Below are 18,852 nucleotides of genomic sequence, written 5' to 3'. Positions count from 1 at the left end.
TCTCTCTCTCTCTCTCTCTCTCTCTCTCTCTCTCTCTCTCTCTCTCTCTCTCTCTCTCTCTCTCTCTCTCTCTCTCTCTCTCTCTCTCTCTCTCTCTCTCTCCCCCTCTCTCCCTCTCTCCCTCTCTCCCTCTCTCCCTCTCTCCCTCTCTCTCTCTCTCTCTCTCTCTCTCTCTCTCTCTCTCTCTCTCTCTCTCTCTCTCTCTCTCTCTCTCTCTCTCTCTCCCTCCCTCCCCCTGACTCTCTCTCTCTCTCTCTCTCTCTTTCTCTCCTAACCCATTTTCAGCTCCACATTATTTGTATTTAATCCTTTGTCTAGTGTAATTGTGGTCTCTGTATACGGTGTTGATTGAGCGGTAGTCGGGACACTATACCAGACAGGTCCTGTTCCTGGGGCCATCCCGGGCCTGACAGGCGATGGCAGCTAGGTGTCCCCTGGCTTGAATCCCTAATCACATCCCAGCGTCTTGTATCCTTCAGGGCTTGGGTCCGGTCTCCTCAGAGGCAGCCCTGACCAAGTCTAGAATTACAAGGGATTTCTGGACTTGTGTTTCAGTTCTCTCAGTCTCAGCGCCGGTTCCATTCATCGACTCATCAGAGGTCACAACACCGGATCATCATTCATCAACGATTCATGACTGGATTACATGTATTCTAATGGATTTAAAACCCGGATTTAGCGTACGAGGGGTTACGAACACGTTTTTTGGATTAATTTAGGATTGACGGTTTCGTTTGGATTACAAGCACACTATTGGATTAACTTAATGAGCTTTGTATCTCAGCCTGGGATACAAGCCTACAGCTGTATCGATGCTAAATACAGCAGTGTATTGTAGTTTTTTTCCCCCCACCTGTTGGCTTTTTCTTGGCTGTTTCTAATACAGTAGCCATTGTATATGATTTTGTAATGTATAGATCATGCCCTGTGTGTGATTAGTTTGCGTGTGTATTAGTGTATTTGTTTTTGTACAATTATTTGTGCAATTACAGCAACAATTACAGCAATTGTTGCTGTAATTGTGAAAGGTAGGTGTGTGTACTCACCTATCTGTACTCACCTATTTGTGCTTGTAATTCTGTGTGTGTGTGTGTGTGTGTGTGTGTGTGTGTGTGTGTGTGTGTGTGTGTGTGTGTGTGTGTGTGTGTGTGTGTGTGTGTGTGTAAGGAAGCGCCGATTGATAAAGATTAAGCCACCCAAGAGGTGGCACGGGCATGAATAGCCCGTAATAAGGAAGCGCCATGCCAGTACTGACTATATAGCGCTGGGATAAGGGATAGGAGGATAAGGGTTAGGGATGGGACGGAGGAGAAAGGGAGGGGGGGGGGGGAATGGTGGTGGCCCAACCATTTGGACGGTCGGGGGATTGAATGTCGACCTGCATGAAGCGAGACCGTCGCTCTACCGTCCAGTATTTTATGGATAATGGCTTTCCGTTTTCTTCGCTTAATTACTTCCCGTTTTCTTTGGATCACTAAGTTACTTTTCTGAAGCTTGACGCTGCCTGCCGCACTGCTTCGCTGGTCATCCTGGCTTATCTGGCTCCGCCTCTGCCGGTGGAGCCGGTCCTGCCGGGAGCCGGTCGGCCGAGCGGACAGCACGCTGGACTTGTGATCCTGTGGTCCTGGGTTCGATCCCGGGCGCCGGCGAGAAACAAGGGGCAGAGTTTCTTTCACCCTATGCCCCTGTTACCTAGCAGTAAAATAGGTACCTGGGTGTTAGTCAGCTGTCACGGGCTGCTTCCTGGGGGTGGAGGCCTGGTCGAGGACCGGGCCGCGGGGACACTAAAAAGCCCCGAAATCATCTCAAGATAACCTTCTCCTTCCTTGTACAGAGCTCCTTCTCTTTATCTCCCCCCCCCCCCCAAAAAAAAAATTGTGACCTGAGGATCATGCATGTCGTTATCATATCTCCTCGATTTTACATATTCTTGTTAGATGAGGCTCAATTTGCTCTATAGAGCTCTCTTCCTCCCCTCCCCCCCCCTGCCCCTGGGGCAGTGCCAGGGGGACTCCCCCAGGGGCTCAGTAGCGTTACCTTGGAGAGGAAAGTCAATTTTTTGTCATCATGTCTGCCCCAAGAGTAGGAAAAGCTGACGAAACCTTTTTTTGTGTGTGTGGCTCTGTAGGAAGGAGGTGCTGCGAGAGGGGAAAGAAGAGTAGCACTTTCCCCTCGTGTAGGAGGGAGGAGAAAGTAGCACTTTCTCCTCGTGTAGGAGGGGAGGAGAAAGTAGCACTTTCAACTCGTGTAGGAGCCTCCTGAGGGGAGAAGTGAGCCACCCCCCCCCCCCTCCCCAACCCCTTCAACTTATCTTTCGGAGCGGGTTGTGTTGGTGAGGAAGAGGGGAAGGGGGAGGAGTGCAGGATCTGAGGGTAGAGAGGGGGAAAGTGCTTGAGGGAAGGGGAAGAAGGGGAAATAAGAGGAGAGAGAGAGCGGAAGACGAGTACAATGAGAAGGGAGTAAGATAGTAAAGAGGGGAGATAGGAAGGAGAGAAAGGAAGAATGGAGAAGATAGGGGAGAGAGGAAGGAGATAAAAGGGAAGAAAACAGGATGGGGTAAGAGAGAAATAACTAATGACGTGGATTAAGGGAAGGGGGTAGAATTGGAGTGGAGGAGGAGGTGGTGGGGAGGGGGGGAGGGGGAACGGTAGAAGAGGGGAATGAGGGAAGGGAGGAAGGAGGGGGAGGTCTGCCAGCTGCTGTAGAGAGAGAGGGGAGAGGATGAGGGGAGGGCTGATGTAAGCTGAGCGACTTCTTGTTGATAATTTTGTGATGGATTGAAGGTGTGTGTGTGTGTGTGTGTGTGTGTGTGTGTGTGTGTGTGTGTGTGTGTGTGTGTGTGTGTGTGTGTGTGTGTGTGTGTGTGTGTGTGTGTACTCACCTATTTGTGCTTGCAAGATCGAGCACTGACTCTTGGATCCCGCCTTTCCAGCTATCGGTTGTTTACAGCAATGACTCCTGTCCCATTTCCCTATCATACCTAGTTTTAAAAGTATGAGTAGAGTTTGCTTCCACAACCTGTTCCCCAAGTGCATTCCATTTTTCCACTACTCTCACGCTGAAAGAAACTTCCTAACATCTCTGTGACTCATCTGAGTTTCCAGTTTCCACCCATGTCCCCTCGTTCTGTTATTATTACGTGTAAACATTTCATCTATTTCCACTTTGTCAATACCCCTGAGTATTTTATATGTCCCTATCATATCTCTTCTCTCCATTCTTTTCTCTAGTGTCGTAAGGTTCAGTTCCTTCAGACGCTCTTCATATCCCATCCCTCGTAACTCTGGGACAAGCCTCGTCGCAAACCTCTGAACCTTCTCCAGTTTCCTTATGTGTTTCTTCAGGTAGGGGCTCCATGATGGCGCGGCATACTCTAAGACGGGTCTCACGTAGGCAGTGTAAAGCGCCCTAAAAGCCTCCTCATTTAGGTTTCTGAATGAAGTTCTAATTTTCGCCAGTGTAGAGTACGCTGCTGTCGTTATCCTATTTATATGTGCCTCAGGAGTTAGATTAGGTGTCACATCCACTCCCAGGTCTCTTTCTCGAATCGTTACAGGTAGGCAGTTCCCCTTCATTGTGTACTGTCCCTTTGGTCTCCTGTCACCTGATCCCATTTCCATAACTTTACATTTACTGGTGTTAAACTCCAGTAGCCATTTCCCTGACCATCTCTGCAGCCTGTTTAAGTCCTCTTGGAGGATCCTACAATCCTCTTCTGTCACAACTCTTCTCATTAGTTTTGCGTCATCCTCAAACATTGACATGTAGGATTCCACTCCTGTAAACATATCATTTACGTAAATTAGAAAGAGGATTGGTCCCAGCACCGATCCTTGAGGTACTCCACTCATTACTGTTCGCCAGTCCGACTTTTCGCCCCTTACCATTACCCTCTGGCTCCTTCCTGTTAGGTAGTTCCTTACCCATGCTAGGGCCTTTCCGCTTACTCCTGCCTGCCTCTCAAGTTTGTATAGCAGTCTCGTGTGTGTGTGTGTGTATGGGCGCGCGCACGTGTCTGTGCGTGGGGGGTTGAGGGGCCGGAAGTTCTCCAGACAAGAATTACAACTTTACTAAAAAATATGTGTGTGTACGCCACGCCCCGGAGGTCTTGTAGGTGTGATTATGTCCCTCTCTCTCTCCCTCTCTCTCTCGCTCTCCCTCGCTCTCCCTCTCTCCCCCTTGCTCTCCCTTCCTCTCTCTCCCTCTCCCTCGCTCTCTCTCTCTCTCTCCCTCGCTCCGTCACCGCGAGGAGCAGTGGCAGTGACAGCGTGAGGGGTGCCACTTGGGACCCCTCAGTGAGGTTACCTTCCTGGCACCCCTCAGTGCCTGTCCCCCTCCCCCCCCACGGCACTGTTTGACTCTTGCTTCCTTCCCCTCCCCCCCTCCTCCCCTTCCTCTTTCCCCCCTCCCCTCACCTGCTTCATTACCCCTCTTGCCTCTATACCTCTCCTCTCTTCCTTACTCTAGGTTGTTTTACCTTACCTACCCTAACTTTACCCCCTAATTTTGTCCTTTTATAACTGTTTTTCTCCTCTTTTTTAGTCTCTCTCTTCTCCCTTCACACTTACACTCCATTAACCCTCTTACCCATCTTCTCCTCCCCAGTTTATCACCCTCTGCTTCCCCTCATTTTCCCCCCTCTTCCTTACCTGCATGTCTCATCTCTCTCCCCTCACCTGGCGTTCCTCCCCATCTTGGCTTCCTTGTCAATTATCGCCGTTTTTCCTTATTCTCAGGTTCGCCTTCTTCGCCTTGTAATATGTATCATTTTATTTGATTCTTACTTTATTCTTGGTTTTCTTAATTGTTCTTCTCTTTTTTTTTTGGTACCTTACCTTACGCTGATTTCGGGGCTCAACGTCTCCGCGGTCCGGTCTCTGACCTGGCTTTCCCAAAGTGTTCCCCACAGCATCCTCCGTCTCCCTTCAGCCTCCTCCCTCATCTCCCCTCAGCCTCCCCATCTCCCCTCCCCCTCCCCCATCTCCCCTCACCCTCCCCCATCTCCCCTCACCCTCCCCCATCTTCCCTCACCCTCCCCCATCTCCCCTCACCCTCCCCATCTTCCCTCACCCTCCCCATCTCCCCTCACACTCCCCCATCTCCCCTCACCCTCCCCCATCTCCCCTCACCCTCCCCCATCTCCCCTCACCCTCCCCCATTTTCCCTCACCCTCCCCCATCTCCCCTCACCACTTCCCCCATCTCTCCTCACCCTCCCCCATCTTCCCTCACCCTCCCCCATCTCCCCTCCCCCTCCCCATCTTCCCTCACCCTCCCCCATCTCCCCCTCACCCTCCCCCCATCTCCCCTCACCCTCCCTCATCTCCCCTCACCCTCCACCATCTCCCCTCACCCTCCCTCACCCTCCCTCACCCTCCCCCCATCTCCCCTCACCCTCCACCATCTCCCCTCACCCTCCCCATCTCCCCTCCCCTATCTCCCCTCACCCTCCCCATCTCCCCTCCCCCATCTCCCCTCACCCTCCCCCATCTACCCTCACCCTCCCCCATCTCCCCTCACCCTCCACCATCTCCCCTCCCCCTCCCCATCTCCCCTCCCCCAATCTCCCCTCCCCCATCTCCCTCACCCTCCACCATCTCCCCTCCCCCATCTACCCCTCCCCCTCCCCATCTCCCCTCCCCCATCTCCCCCTCCCCCATCTCCCCTCACCCTCCCCATCTCCCCTCACTCTCCCAATAATGTTCCAAGATAAAATTATTCAAATCAGATAGTGACCTTATAAACGGTCGACCATCGCCACCTCCCTCCCTCCCACTTGTTCTTTACTCCCCTCTTTCTCTCCATCTTTCCCTTTCCTTCCTTTCCTTTCTTTTCTCTTTCCCCCCTCTGCTCCCTCCCCTCTCCTATCATGTTCCTTCTCTAGTCTCCACAATTGTTTCTCCCTTCTCATTTCTCCTTTTCCCACTTAATTCCTACTTCGTTACTCTCTTCCCTCTCCTATCTTCCCTTTCCTCCCTTCTCCTTTTCCCACTTAATTCCTACTTTCGTTACTCTCTTCCCTCTCCTATTTTCCCTTTCCTCCCTTCTCCTTTTCCCACTTAATTCCTACTTTCGTTACTCTCTTCCCTCTCCTATCTTCCCTTTCCTCCCTTCCCCTTTTCCACTCCCTTCCCCTTCTCCTCGCCCGTGGTCACATAGTCACGTTCCGTCTCATCCTCCACCTCCTGTTTCCATTTCCTCCTACGATGCATCCGGGTTCCTTTGTAGGCTTCCTCCTCCTCCTTCCTTCTCCTTCTCCTCCTCCTTTCTTCTCCTTCTCCTCCTCCTTCCTTCTCCTCTCCTTCCCATCGTCTCAGGAACCATCTTACGTGCTAATCTCCAAACACGTGTGAGTGTGTGTGAGTGTGTGAGTGTGTGAGTCTGTGTGTGTGTGTGTGTGTGTGTGTGTGTGTGTGTGTTTGATAGTACCGATGAGTGCTGTGCTGTTTGGTGTTGATTTTGTCGTTCAATAACAGCGTAATTGGTTAATGAATTGTTTATTTGAGTTTAACATGGAGGTGGTGTGGTGGTGGGCCTCCTCTCTCAGCGGGTGTGTGTGTGTGTGGGTTTCAACTCGCTGTTTGGGGGGGTCGTGGGTTCGATTCTCGGGAGGGGTAGAGATGGTAGGGGGGGGGGGGAACGTTTCCTGTCACCTTGTGCCGCTGTTCACCTAGCAGTAAATAGGTTCTTGGGAGTTTGATAGGTGCTAAGGGCTGCTGCTTCTTGAGTGGGTGGGGGTGTGTGTAACAAAAAGGTGGCCCTGGTTGAGGACCGGGCCGCGGGGACGCTAAGCCCCGAAATCATCTCAAGATAACCTCTTAATGTTTCCCCTTAGTTCACTTACCCCCCTCCCCTCCCCATTCTATGTCCTGCCTCGTCTGGTTCTTAAGAGTCATCCGCCATTGCTAATTACTGTCATTATCATCTTCCGGGTTTTTTGTTGTTTTATCATTCTTGGTCTTCCTGTCCACTTCTGTCCCCTCCTCCCGTGTCTCCTTACCCCCTTCTCTCCCTACCCATCCTTCCCTCACTTCCTCCTCTAACTTCCCTCCCTTCCCTTCCCTCTTTAGGGCGGGGCCAAGCAAGAGGGGGAGATAGAGGAAGGAGGGGGAGGGGAGGGGGGGGGTGCCTCTGTGGTCTGGTTTTGGGCAGCGTGTCTCTTTCCCCTCACTCTCCCTTCCCCTCACTCTCCCTCCCTCACTTTACCTCCCACTCATCCTCTTCCCTTCCTCCCCATCCTCCCCCCTCCCTTATCTCTGTCACTTATCGTCAAATGTTTTAGCTTGTGCTGCCGTGATTATTAACCTTATCTCCCTCTCTTATCATCTTTCTTCTTCTCTCCTCCTTTCTCCCTCTATTCTTCATACACCCACATCGACACCTTTTTTTTTTTTTAAGTGTCCACTTTTTATACTTGTGACACTTTAAGTGTAAGTTTTTTAAGTGTTAAGTCTTGCCTTAATGTTGATGGTTTGAGGATAGCAAGTGGGAGGTATAGCATAAGATATCTTATGATTCCAGATTGGCGTGATTATCAGTGGTGATGTCAGGCCAATCCTGGAGTATGCAGCCCCAGCATGGAGTCCATATCTAGTCAAGCATAAGACCAAACTGGAAATGGTTCAAAAGTTTGCCACCAGACTAGTACCCGAGCTGAGAGGTATGAGCTACGAGGAGAGACTACGGGAATTGAATCTCACTTCGCTGGAAGACAGAAGAGTTAGGGGGGACATGATCGCCACATACAAGATTCTCAAAGGAATTGATAGGGTAGATAAAGACAGGTTATTTAACACAAGGGGCACATGCACAAGGGGACACAGGTGGAAACTGAGTGCCCAAATGAGCCACAGAGATATTAGATAGAACTTTTTAGTGTCAGAGTGGTTGAAAAATGGAATGCATTAGGTAGTGATGTGGTGGAGGCTGACTCCATACACAGTTTCAAGTGTAGATATGATAGAGCCCAATAGGCTCAGGAACCTGTACACCTGTTGATTGATGGCTGAGAGGCGGGGACCAAAGTGCCAGAGCTCAACTCCCGCAAATAGGTGAGTACACACACACACACACACACACACACACACACACACACACACACACACACACACACCGTCAGGTTAGGCTGTTCCGACATATGTTGTACATCACTGGCTGTCTCTCCTCACATACTCTTCCCTCCACCATCTTACATTCCTCTCCTTCTCTATTTCCTTCCTGTCTCTCTCTCTCTCTCTCTCTCTCTCTCTCTCTCTCTCTCTCTCTCTCTCTCTCTCTCTCTCTCTCTCTCTCTCTCTCTCTCTCTACTACCACCACCATTAAAGAGGGTAAAGAGGGCTACCCTCTGTCTGCTCCCATTTATTTTTCCCCTCGTTCCTCCCTTCGCATCCTCTCATCCTTCACAATTTTCCCTTATATCTCCCCTTACCTTAGAGAACGAGGGGGGGGGGGGTAATGTGTGTAAAATAGTTAAAATGTTATTTTTGAAGCAGCCATGTATGTTATTTTGTATTGTACTAGTAATTTGTGTGGTATATTTATATATAAGTCAAGGTGATATAAGATATACACTATACTTTTCAATATAACATTATAACCACTGAAGGATATTAATGTGCCAATGAACTTTTATAAAACTATTAGGTCTGGCTCTCAAAATGTACCTCTTTGTCCCATTAAAAATCATTTATTAGAATATGAAAGTGAATTTCAAGTAAGCTAATTGGTTTTTTGTATCTTTTTCTTGTCAGGTGTGTTTCTAAGATGATGATGATTCTTCATCCACAGGTGCTAAAGGTAATGTGTAAATGGGAAGAGTTTGTGACAGTTCTAAGATGTCCTCTTGTGTCTTTATTTCTTGAGATAACTGCGTGATCGCAGTCGCCTCTCCATGGAATACTATCATATGTTGTACCATATGATAGTTGAAGGATAGCAGACAGACTAAAAGCGTGTGGCATCAGCAAGCCAAAGAATTGGGGGAACAGCCTGAAAGTGTTCCATTATTTACCCAAAGGATAGCAGACAGAGGATCTATAGTCTGTGATCTTGTTAGGGCCACAGTGTCTTTCTCCTCCCTGGTTTGGTAGTTAGTAGTTGGGTAGCTTCATCTTGGAAACCGTCAATTGGTAGTTAAGCCAGTTATAGTCTCGTGGTGCTAGTTAAGCAGTTTAATGTATATATATCAACAGTGGATTTGGGAGCGTCGGGCAGATAATTTAAATACAAATAAAAATCTTTCAAATTGTATATAATATACAATATAATGTACATTACGATATGTGTATTAAAAGTTTGTTCTTTAAACCCTAATGTCCTGTAATATACTTTTTTGAGGGGGAGGTTGAAAAACACAGTAGCAGGATAAGGGACAGAAAAAGAGAGGTTGAAATTGTGTGCTTTAAAAAAAAAAACCAAATCAGGACACACACACACACACACACACACACACACACACACACACACACACACACTACACACACACACACACACACACACACACACATATATGGAAGCAAATACTATTCATACTTTTAAAACTAGGTATGATAGGGAAATGGGACAGGAGTCATTGCTGTAAACAACCGATAGCTGGAAAGGCGGGATCCAAGAGTCAATGCTCGATCCTGCAAGCACAAATAGGTGAGTACACACACACACACACACACACACACACACACACACACACACACACACACACACACACACACACACACACACACACACACCTGCCTACCAGCCTGCCTATCTACCGGTGGTATCCAGTTACCAGCGTACCGTAGTTCTCAACTTTATTTTTATCTTATTCCACACCTCCCTGGAGCGCAAGTGGGAAGGACTAGGGGGAGCGGGGGAAAAGGGAAGGGGGGTAGGAAGGGATAGGGAAGGAGAGGGGTTAAAGGGGGGAAAAGGGTGAATGGTGGGGGGAGAGCGGATGAGGAATGTGAAGAGTCGATATGATATATGGGTGTGTGTGTGTCAGGCCGTGACACTGTCAATTCATTAACTCTATTGAGTGTACTCTGCTTCACTGAGTATACTGGGCTTCACTGGGTGTACAGGGCTTTACTGAGTATACTGGGCTTCACTGAGTATACTGGCTTCACTGAGTATACTGGGCTTCACTGGGTATACTGTGCTTCACTGGGTGTACAGGGCTTTACTGAGTATACTGGGCTTCACTGTGTATACTGGGCTTCACTGGGTGTACAGGGCTTTACTTAGTATACTGGGTTTCACTGAGTATACTGGCTTCACTGAGTATACTGGCTTCACTGAGTATACTGGTCTTCACTGAGTATACTGGGCTTCACTGAGTATACTGGGCTTCACTGGGTATACTGTGCTTCACTGGGTATACTGGGCTTCACTGAATATACTGGGCTTCACTGAGTATACTGGGCTTCACTGAGTATACTGGGCTTCACTGAGTGTACTGGGCTTCACTGAGTATACTGGGCTTCACTGAGTATACTAGGCGTCTCTGGGTATACTGGGCTTCACTGGGTAACCCGTCCAGAGGTCAGCTCCGTCCACGGGTCGCTCAAAAGACCCGTTCAACAATTTGGAGTTTCCGGGTATTCTAAATTAACATTTTATCATGTAGAAATTAATATTGTTATATGCTAGAAATAGGTTGTATTAGTTAGGCCTGCATTAGGTTAGGTTACATGTTTAGGTTCTGCTGGCAATTTTTTGTATTCATAGTAGAAGGATACAACCCGTCCTCGACTCAAGTCCATTCCATCCAGCGGTCGACCCCACAGACGCATTCATCAATTTTAACATGCTGTTCATTCAAAACGGGAATTTTCGCAAGTATAAATTAATATTATGATATATTAGCATATTGTGCATATTTAGGCATAGGTTAGGTTAGGTGTTTAGGTTCTGTTGGCGATTATTTGCATTTGTAGCACGTGGGTGAAGCATTTACAGCGTTGTGGTTCGAACAAAAGTCGTCAGTGAAGCACTTGTTTCCGGAAGTGTTCGGACGACATCAGTTGTGAGTCGTGTGTAAACCGTTTTTTTTATTCCTGAACAAGGGGTTTGGCGGGTGGATGGAATCACTTTTGGGTCTTTGTTTGGAGGACGGACTACCCAACCACTTGGACTGGATGGTGGAGCGACGGTCTCGCTTCATGCAGGTCGGTGCTCAATCCCCGACCGTCCAAGTGGCTGGGTACCATTCCTGTTCCCCGTCCCATCCCAAATCCTTATCCTGACCCCCTTCCAAGTGCTATAAAGGTCCTAATGCCTTGACGCTTTCCCGTGATAATTAAAAAAAAAATGGAGGACGGGCTGAAGGATAAGACATCTAAGAGATAAGATTCGAACACTGCTCGAGGAAAGTTCGAACATCAGTTGTGAGTCGTGTTTAACAAAGTATAATAATAATTTTTATTTAGGTAAGGTACATACATAAAGAGATTTTACAAAGTTTGTTGGGTTAATAGATAGAGCTAGTACATACAATGCCTAAAGCCACTATTACGCAAAGCGTTTCGGGCAGAAGTAATTTTCATTCATAAACAGCTGGGGTTTGGCGGGTGCATGGAATGGTCTTTGGGTCTTTGTTTGGAGGACGGGCTGTGTACAAAGTGGTTTTCATTCTTTAAACAGGTTTGGGCGCCAGGATTAATGAGCTGTTGTGGTTTGTTGTTCTAAGATTCAGTTACTGGGAACAAAAAGTTGCAAGTAGCACGGGCTATGGTGAGCCCGTATAGTGGACTGTTGATTACTGAGCATTTTTTTTCAGCCACTGTTTATTGGGATGGATTGACAAAAAATGGAGTCAAGAAAGGCGAGACAGTTTCGTAAAGTTCTCCTCATCAACAATGGCCATCTTGAGGTTATCTTGAGGTGATTTCGGGGCTTTAGCGTCCCCGCGGCCCGGTCCTCGACGACCAGGCCTCCATTTTGTTACACCCCCTCCCGTCCCCCAGGAAGCAGCCCGTAGCAGCTGTCTAACTCCCAGGTACCTATTTAGTACCAGGCGAATAGGGGCATCAGGGTGAAATAAATTCTGCCCATTTGTTTCCCCCCCCCACCTCCACCGGGGGATTGAACCCGGAACCTCAGGACTACGAATCGCGAACGCTATCTACTCAGCTATCAGACCCCCTTTCATTTCGCCCAGTTCGCAAACAATGCTACGCTGTCATCCCGTGTACTAATCGCTATTTAGCGCCTCGCCTACGTACTTGCAAGCAAATAAATCCCCCCCCCCCCACCACCACCACGAAAAATGCGTTTCTGCTTTCGACCACAGCTTGGGCAAGCATGCCCTGAGGATGGGTAGGGAGGCCGGCCACAGCTTGGGCAATCATGCCCTGAGGATGGGTAGGGAGGTCGGCCACAGCTCGGGCAATCATGCCCTGAGGATGGGTAGGGAGGTCGGCCACAGCTTGGGCAAGCATGCCCTGAGGATGGGTAGGGAGGTCGGCCACAGCTCGGGCAAGCATGCCCTGAGGATGGGTAGGGAGGTCGGCCACAGCTTGGGCAAGCATGCCCTGAGGATGGGTAGGGAGGTCGGCCACAGCTTGGGCAAGCATGCCCTGAGGATGGGTAGGGAGGTCGGCCACAGCTTGGGCAAGCATGCCCTGAGGATGGGTAGGGAGGTCGGCCACAGCTTGGGCAAGCATGCCCTGAGGATGGGTAGGGAGGTCGGCCACAGCTCGGGCAAGCATGCCCTGAGGATGGGTAGGGAGGTCGGCCACAGCTCGGGCAAGCATGCCCTGAGGATGGGTAGGGAGGTCGGCCACAGCTCGGGCAAGCATGCCCTGAGGATGGGTTGAGGGGTCCGGCCACAGCTTAGACAAGCATGTCCTGTGGATAGCTACTAAAATCAGTTTAAACTACAAAGAATCACATTTTTTTTTCCTGCAATTGCTTTAAAATCCTAACCCCCCCCCCCCTCACCCGATGTCACGGGACTTGGTGAACACGGTGAACACGCGTGATGAACAACGATGCTTGAACACAAGCTTCCAAACCAGTGTGAACACAGGTTGAACTGTGAGAGATGAAGAGGCGAGCGAGAGAAGGGAGGGGAAAGGTAAGGGCAGGAACGGAGGAGGTAAAGAGTTAGGAAGACGAAAGGGGAGTATATTAGGGTTGGGTAGGAGAGTGAGGTAAAGGGGGAGAGTGAGGTAAAGGGGAGAGTGAGGTAAAAGGGGGAGAGTGAGGTAAAGGGGGAGAGTGAGGGGAGGTATTGATAAGTTGTAAATGAGATGGGTCAAGGATAGTGACCGGAAGTAAAGGTCACCATCAGCTGGTGTGGGTTGTTACCATGGTGACCTCAGATGACCTCTAATAGGTGGAGGGGCCCCGCCTGTTCTCTCCCCTCGCTACTTAGCAACCTCCCCTCACTCCTCTCTTAGCAACCCCCCCCCTTCACTTCCCCTCATAAGTACTGTAATGGTAGTATGGTTACCAAGACATAACCCTGGTTTATATTTCTCAACATTTTTAACGTCCAATTCGTTCCTATTGGAAGTCCAACTCGTTTCTATTGAACGTCCAACTCGTTCCTATTGAACGTCCAACTTGTTCATATTGAACGTCCAACTCGTTCCTATTGGAAGTCCAACTCGTTCCTATTGAACGTCCAACTCGTTCCTAGTGAACGTCCAACTCGTTCCTATTGGAAGTCCAACTCGTTCCTATTGGAAGTCCAACTCGTTCCTATTGAACGTCCAACTCGTTCCTAGTGAACGTCCAACTCGTTCCTATTGAACGTCCAACTCGTTCCTATTGAACGTCCAAATCGTTCCTTTTGAACGTCCAACTCGTTCCTATTGAACGTCCAACTCGTACCTATTGTATTCCTATTGTATTCCTATTGTATTCCTATTGTATTCCTATTGTATATACTTTGTATTCTGTAAACTATACTGTATTCTATATGAAATTTTAATTCTTGTTTCTTTTTCTTTGGTGAAAAAGGCAGCTGTTGTGGGTGTCAGGAGGTTGGGGGACCATTAACTAGTAGTGAGATAGAGACGTGAGTGGGGGGGGGGGTTAGGAGCAGGGGGGGGGGTTAGGAGCGGGGGGGGGGGGGGGGGGTTTAGGAGCAGGGGGGGGGTGTTTAGGAGCTGGGGGGGGTCATCATCACAGGATTGATAACAACTGGTCGCTATTATCACCATCATAATACCACCACCCCGGGCCGCGGGGACACTAAAGCCCCGAAATCATCTCAAGATAACCTCAAGATAACCTCAAGATCAGTGTCACTATACTGATTGGTGATCTGCTCAAGTATGGGTTGTTAAGACAGTCAAGTCTGGTTCACACAGCCCCGTTGGTTGATGGGTCAGGAGGTTGACCTTTGGAGGTGTTGATATCAAAGTTTCCTTTTGGGACAGCTTTTAAGAGGTCGGCGGCTAGTTAGGTCTTGCCCGGAGCCTCTTGGCGTCTCGTTTAGTGTAGTGGGGTCCAGGGGGGACACATCCGTCCCCTCATTCCTTTCCCCTCATCTCTTTTCCTCCCCTCATCCTTTCCCTTCGCATCTCATTGTCCCCCTGACCTCACTTCTGCCCCTAACTCATCTCCTTACATCGCTGCTTCACTCACTCAACCCCTTACCTCACTTCTCTCCCCTCCCCCTCACTCCTCCCCTCACTCTCAGCTAGATGTCACTGTCAGTGCTGCGTGCGGACGTCTCTCAGCCTCGGGCTGCTGTACTCACCTAGTGCCTGGGGTGAGACACGGCTCTTGGGTCCCGCCTCTCACGATCTTCGAGCATCGTGAGAGGCGGGACCCAAGATATGGGAGAGTTCATAGACACAGAGTTCTCCCATATGGGAGAACTCTGTGTCTATGCTTAATGCACAACTTGCCTAAACACGCAAGTGAAGTTTTTTACGACTTTAGAACGCTTTTCCACCAGGAGACTCGAACCCTAGCCAGCACAGAAGCCTCACAGCAACTGGCATAACTGGTACGCCTTTAACCCACTGCACCAAACTCAGACCTTGATGAAAGAACATGAGTAGCCCCTCACTAGCTCTAGTTGCCCTTGGGAGGTGGTGATCTTTGGGGGGTTTAAATACCCCGAAATTACCATCTCTTTTAGGGGTCTGAGTGTATATATATATATATATATATATATATATATATATATATATATATATATATATATATATATATATATATATATATATAATGTGTGTAAATCAACACATTGATCCTTCTGAAGATGTATTATTAAATATGAGAGTACTTAAGGAAATTCCTGTCTTAATCCTTCCCTCGTGGTCTGATACTGTCATAATATATATATATATATATATATATATATATATATATATATATATATATATATATATATATATATATATATATATATATATATATATATATTATTAAATATGACCGAAAAAGTAAGATTAATAATTCTAACACGAATTTTCTCAATCTTTCGTACATTTCTTTTCACTGTTGGAGGTAATTCAAAAATCAATTCTCCCTGGAGAATTTTGGAGAATTGATTTTTGAATTACCTCCAACAGTGAAAAGAAATGTACGAAAGATTGAGAAAATTCGTGTTAGAATTATTAATCTTACTTTTTCGGTCATATTTAATAATATATGTCTACAGGAAAGACTGCTACCAAAATATACTAATATATATATATATATATATATATATATATATATATATATATATATATATATATATATATATATATATATATATATATATAATATACATATAATGGTACCACCTCTCGTGTACTTGTAGGGACCCATAGCCTCGGAGAAGAAAATAGAGTGTCCAGAGAAGACCTTGTGGGATTCTCAATGTATATGTGTAATGTGTGTGTACTCACCTAGTTGTTGTTGTGTGTGTCATTAACTGCTCCATTATTTAGGTTATTTCGAGGGCGTCTGCATGTGTTGGGTGAGTGAGTGAGTGAGTGAGTGAGCACAGTGCCAAGCGTGTGGGGTGTTCACCCTCTCACTTGGTGGGCTGCACGCTGGAATTTGACGAGAACTGTTCACACCTTGCGCTGGGGAGAGCTGTAGGTGTGTGTGTGTGTGTGTGTGTGTGTGTGTGTGTGTGTGTGTGTGTGTGTGTGTGTGTGTGTGTGTGTGTGTGTGCGTGTGTGTGTGGGTGTGTAGGTGTGTGTTTACTAGTTGTGTTTACTAGTTGTGTTTTTGCGGGGGTTGAGCTTTGCTCTTTCGGCCCGCCTCTCAACTGTCAATCAACTGTTTTACTAATTACTTTTTTTTTTTTTTTTTTTTCCCCACACCACACACACACACACACCAGGAAGCAGCCCGTGACAGCTGACTAACACCCAGGTACCTATTTACTGCTAGGTAACAGGGGCACTTAGGGTGAAAGAAACTTTGCCCATTTGTTTCTGCCTCGTGCGGGAATCGAACCCGCGCCACAGAATTACGAGTCCTGCGCGCTATCCACCAGGCTATGAGGCCCCATTGTGTGTGTGTGTGTGTGTGTGTGTGTGTGTGTGTGTGTAGGTGGGTGTTAGGTGAAGGTGAGTACTTACCTATCAATACTTGCCTATCTGTGTCCTACGGGGAAGTGAGGTCTAGGCTCTGTATGCCCCGCCTACAAGGCATTGTACCTGTTGCATTTCAGTTTTCAATTGCGTTTCACTATTCTTTCAAATTCTTCATCGAATCTGGCCTTAAAATTGTGAATGGAGGTGGCTTTCACAGCTTCTTCTTTTTAGAGCATTCCACTTGTTAACTCCCCGTACAGGGTGCGAGTACTTTCTTAAGTTCCTTTGGTTCATTCGTCTGTCCAGCTTCCACCTGTGTCCTCTTGTCCTGCTTTCTCTGAATCTGAAGAGGCTATCTTTGTTCACTTTATCTATTCCCCGCGGTATCTTGTATGTTGTGATCATATTCCCTCTATCTACTAGGGTAGTGAGATTTATTTCCATTAGACTATCTTCGTAGCTCTTAGCTCTGGTACCAATCTTGTTGCAAACCTTTGTATTTGTTAAGTTTAATTTTTGAGGATGTAGGTGGGTGTGTAGGTGGGGGGGAGGGGGGGGAGGGGGTGTTGGAGGAGTTATTAGTGTTAGGGTTAGGTCAGGTACTGGTGGGAGAGGGGGGTGGGAGGGGTAGCCAGCCCTCTTGGTATCTCCCACGCTCTATCATTCATCTCTCCCTCTGTCCCATCCTGTTCCCCTCCCTTCTCTCTCCCTCCCTCACCCCTCTACCTTACCTACACCTCTTTCCCTCCTCGTCTTCCTGCCCTCCCCCCCCCTTCTCCCCCCTCCCTGTCTCCTACCTTGAGGTTACCTTGAGGTGCTTCCGGGGCTTAGTGTCCCCGCGGCCCGGTCGTCGACCAGGCCTCCTGGTTGCTGGACTGATCAACCAGGCTGTTAGACGCGGCTGGGGCCACGTACTGAATAATTACTAATCAGAGTAACACTGTATAGAAGCGTGGGAAAATGTACGCTTTTCATGACAAATAAACATCTCGATGCGCCCAACGGATCGCTGTAGTTTCACAGACGGTAAACGCGTACCAAATTGGACGCTTACATTCCGATTCGGATGTGGAAAATCGATTTCGTGTTAACCGGATGAGTCGAGCAGTTGATCATGAGCCAAACTCCGGAAGCAGCTATCGCAAAAGGTCAAGTTAGCGACGTAACGTCTTGAAGATGCAACATTGCTAGGGTGTCTCGGCTCTACAACTCGGGAGACAGTTCCTGCTGGATTTTGAAGTCAAGATCGAGGGTGTCTGGGGGGTGGTCACCGGGGGATCGAACGTGTTTCTGAGTAGCGATGACCTCCATACAGGGAGAGACATGACGGAAGAGGGGAAGAGATTGGACAGGAGATGAGAAGAAGAAGAAAAAGAAGAGACAAGAGAGGCTATGTAAGTGGCAAGAGGGAGAGGAGACGACGGATGTCTGGAGAACACACACACACACACACACAAGACACAGGAAGTAGAAGAGAAGTGTGTGCTTGGGGTATGGTAGAGGCAGGTAGGGAGGAAGGGAAACGGGGTAGGAAAGACATAGGGAGTGAGGGAACGGCAGGAGAAGGAGGAAGTAGGGAGTGAGATATTAAAGAAGGTATAGAGATGGAGACATAAGTGAACACAAAAGAAAAAGATAGGAAAGTGTGTGGCCAAGCCCCTCCCACACCTACCCCCTTGAGTTGAGCTCTAGCTCCTCAGACCCACACACACACACTTGTCAAGCTAGCTGCCGTAAAATACAATGCCTCGCGACTCTGTGGGTTCTTATTCTCTTAAGTCTCTGCCAAACTGTGCACTGAGTTAGTTTGCTTCAACTGTCCATTCAACCACGTTTCCAAACATGTTTCAATTTGCGTATTACCTTTTCACTTGTGTTTGCGCACATACCCGCGACTCCTCTGCGTGTTTGACCGAAATGAACAGACGATGGCGCAGAGAGAGAGAGAGAGAGAGAGAGAGAGAGAGAGAGAGAGAGAGAGAGAGAGAGAGAGAGAGAGAGAGAGAGAGAGAGAGTGCGTGAAACGTGAGGTCCAGGTGACTGGGGTGCATAGAGGGAGGGGCCAGGGCGTGTGCGTGTACTCACCTATGTGTGTGCGTGTGTGTGTGTGTGTGTGTGTGTGAGAGAGATGGTGGGAGGAGGCCTGGGAGATATATAAACTACCGTCTCAACCCTCCCAGATACCCCTCAGCCTTGTCCTCTCCCACGGACAGCGAGAGGACACACACACACACACACACACACACACACACACACACACACACACACACACACACACACACACACACACACACACACACACACACACACAAGGATGGATTATTTAACACGGGTGGCACACGCACATGGGAACACAGGTGGAAGCTTAGTACCCAAAT

General features: G+C 48.3%; 2 protein-coding genes across 18 annotated transcripts in view; one reads left to right on the top strand and one right to left on the bottom strand.

Moving 5' to 3' along the window:
- Positions 1 to 12,778, bottom strand: part of LOC138364361 (dynein heavy chain-like) — a 32,483-nt gene extending 19,705 nt beyond the window's left edge. Inside the window, exon 1 of the mRNA XM_069323973.1 lies at positions 12,286 to 12,778. Within this exon, the coding sequence (XP_069180074.1) occupies positions 12,286 to 12,778 (493 nt within the window). The remainder of the gene's footprint in view (positions 1 to 12,285) is intronic.
- Positions 1 to 18,852, top strand: part of Mef2 (myocyte enhancer factor 2) — a 653,808-nt gene that overhangs the window by 464,382 nt on the left and 170,574 nt on the right. The window contains exon 4 of one of the 17 annotated variants that reach the window (XM_069323720.1): positions 8,750 to 8,795. The exons of the other annotated variants lie outside the window; for them this stretch is intronic. The gene's annotated coding sequence lies outside the window, so the exon portion shown is untranslated. The remainder of the gene's footprint in view (positions 1 to 8,749; positions 8,796 to 18,852) is intronic. 17 annotated transcript variants of the gene reach the window in all.

The sequence above is a fragment of the Procambarus clarkii genome, chromosome 13, assembly GCF_040958095.1.
Source record: "Procambarus clarkii isolate CNS0578487 chromosome 13, FALCON_Pclarkii_2.0, whole genome shotgun sequence".
In the NCBI taxonomy this organism is placed as follows: Eukaryota; Metazoa; Arthropoda; class Malacostraca; order Decapoda; family Cambaridae; genus Procambarus; species Procambarus clarkii.
Note: the sequence above shows the minus strand (reverse complement) of the source record. Positions and strands in the feature narration are given on the sequence as shown.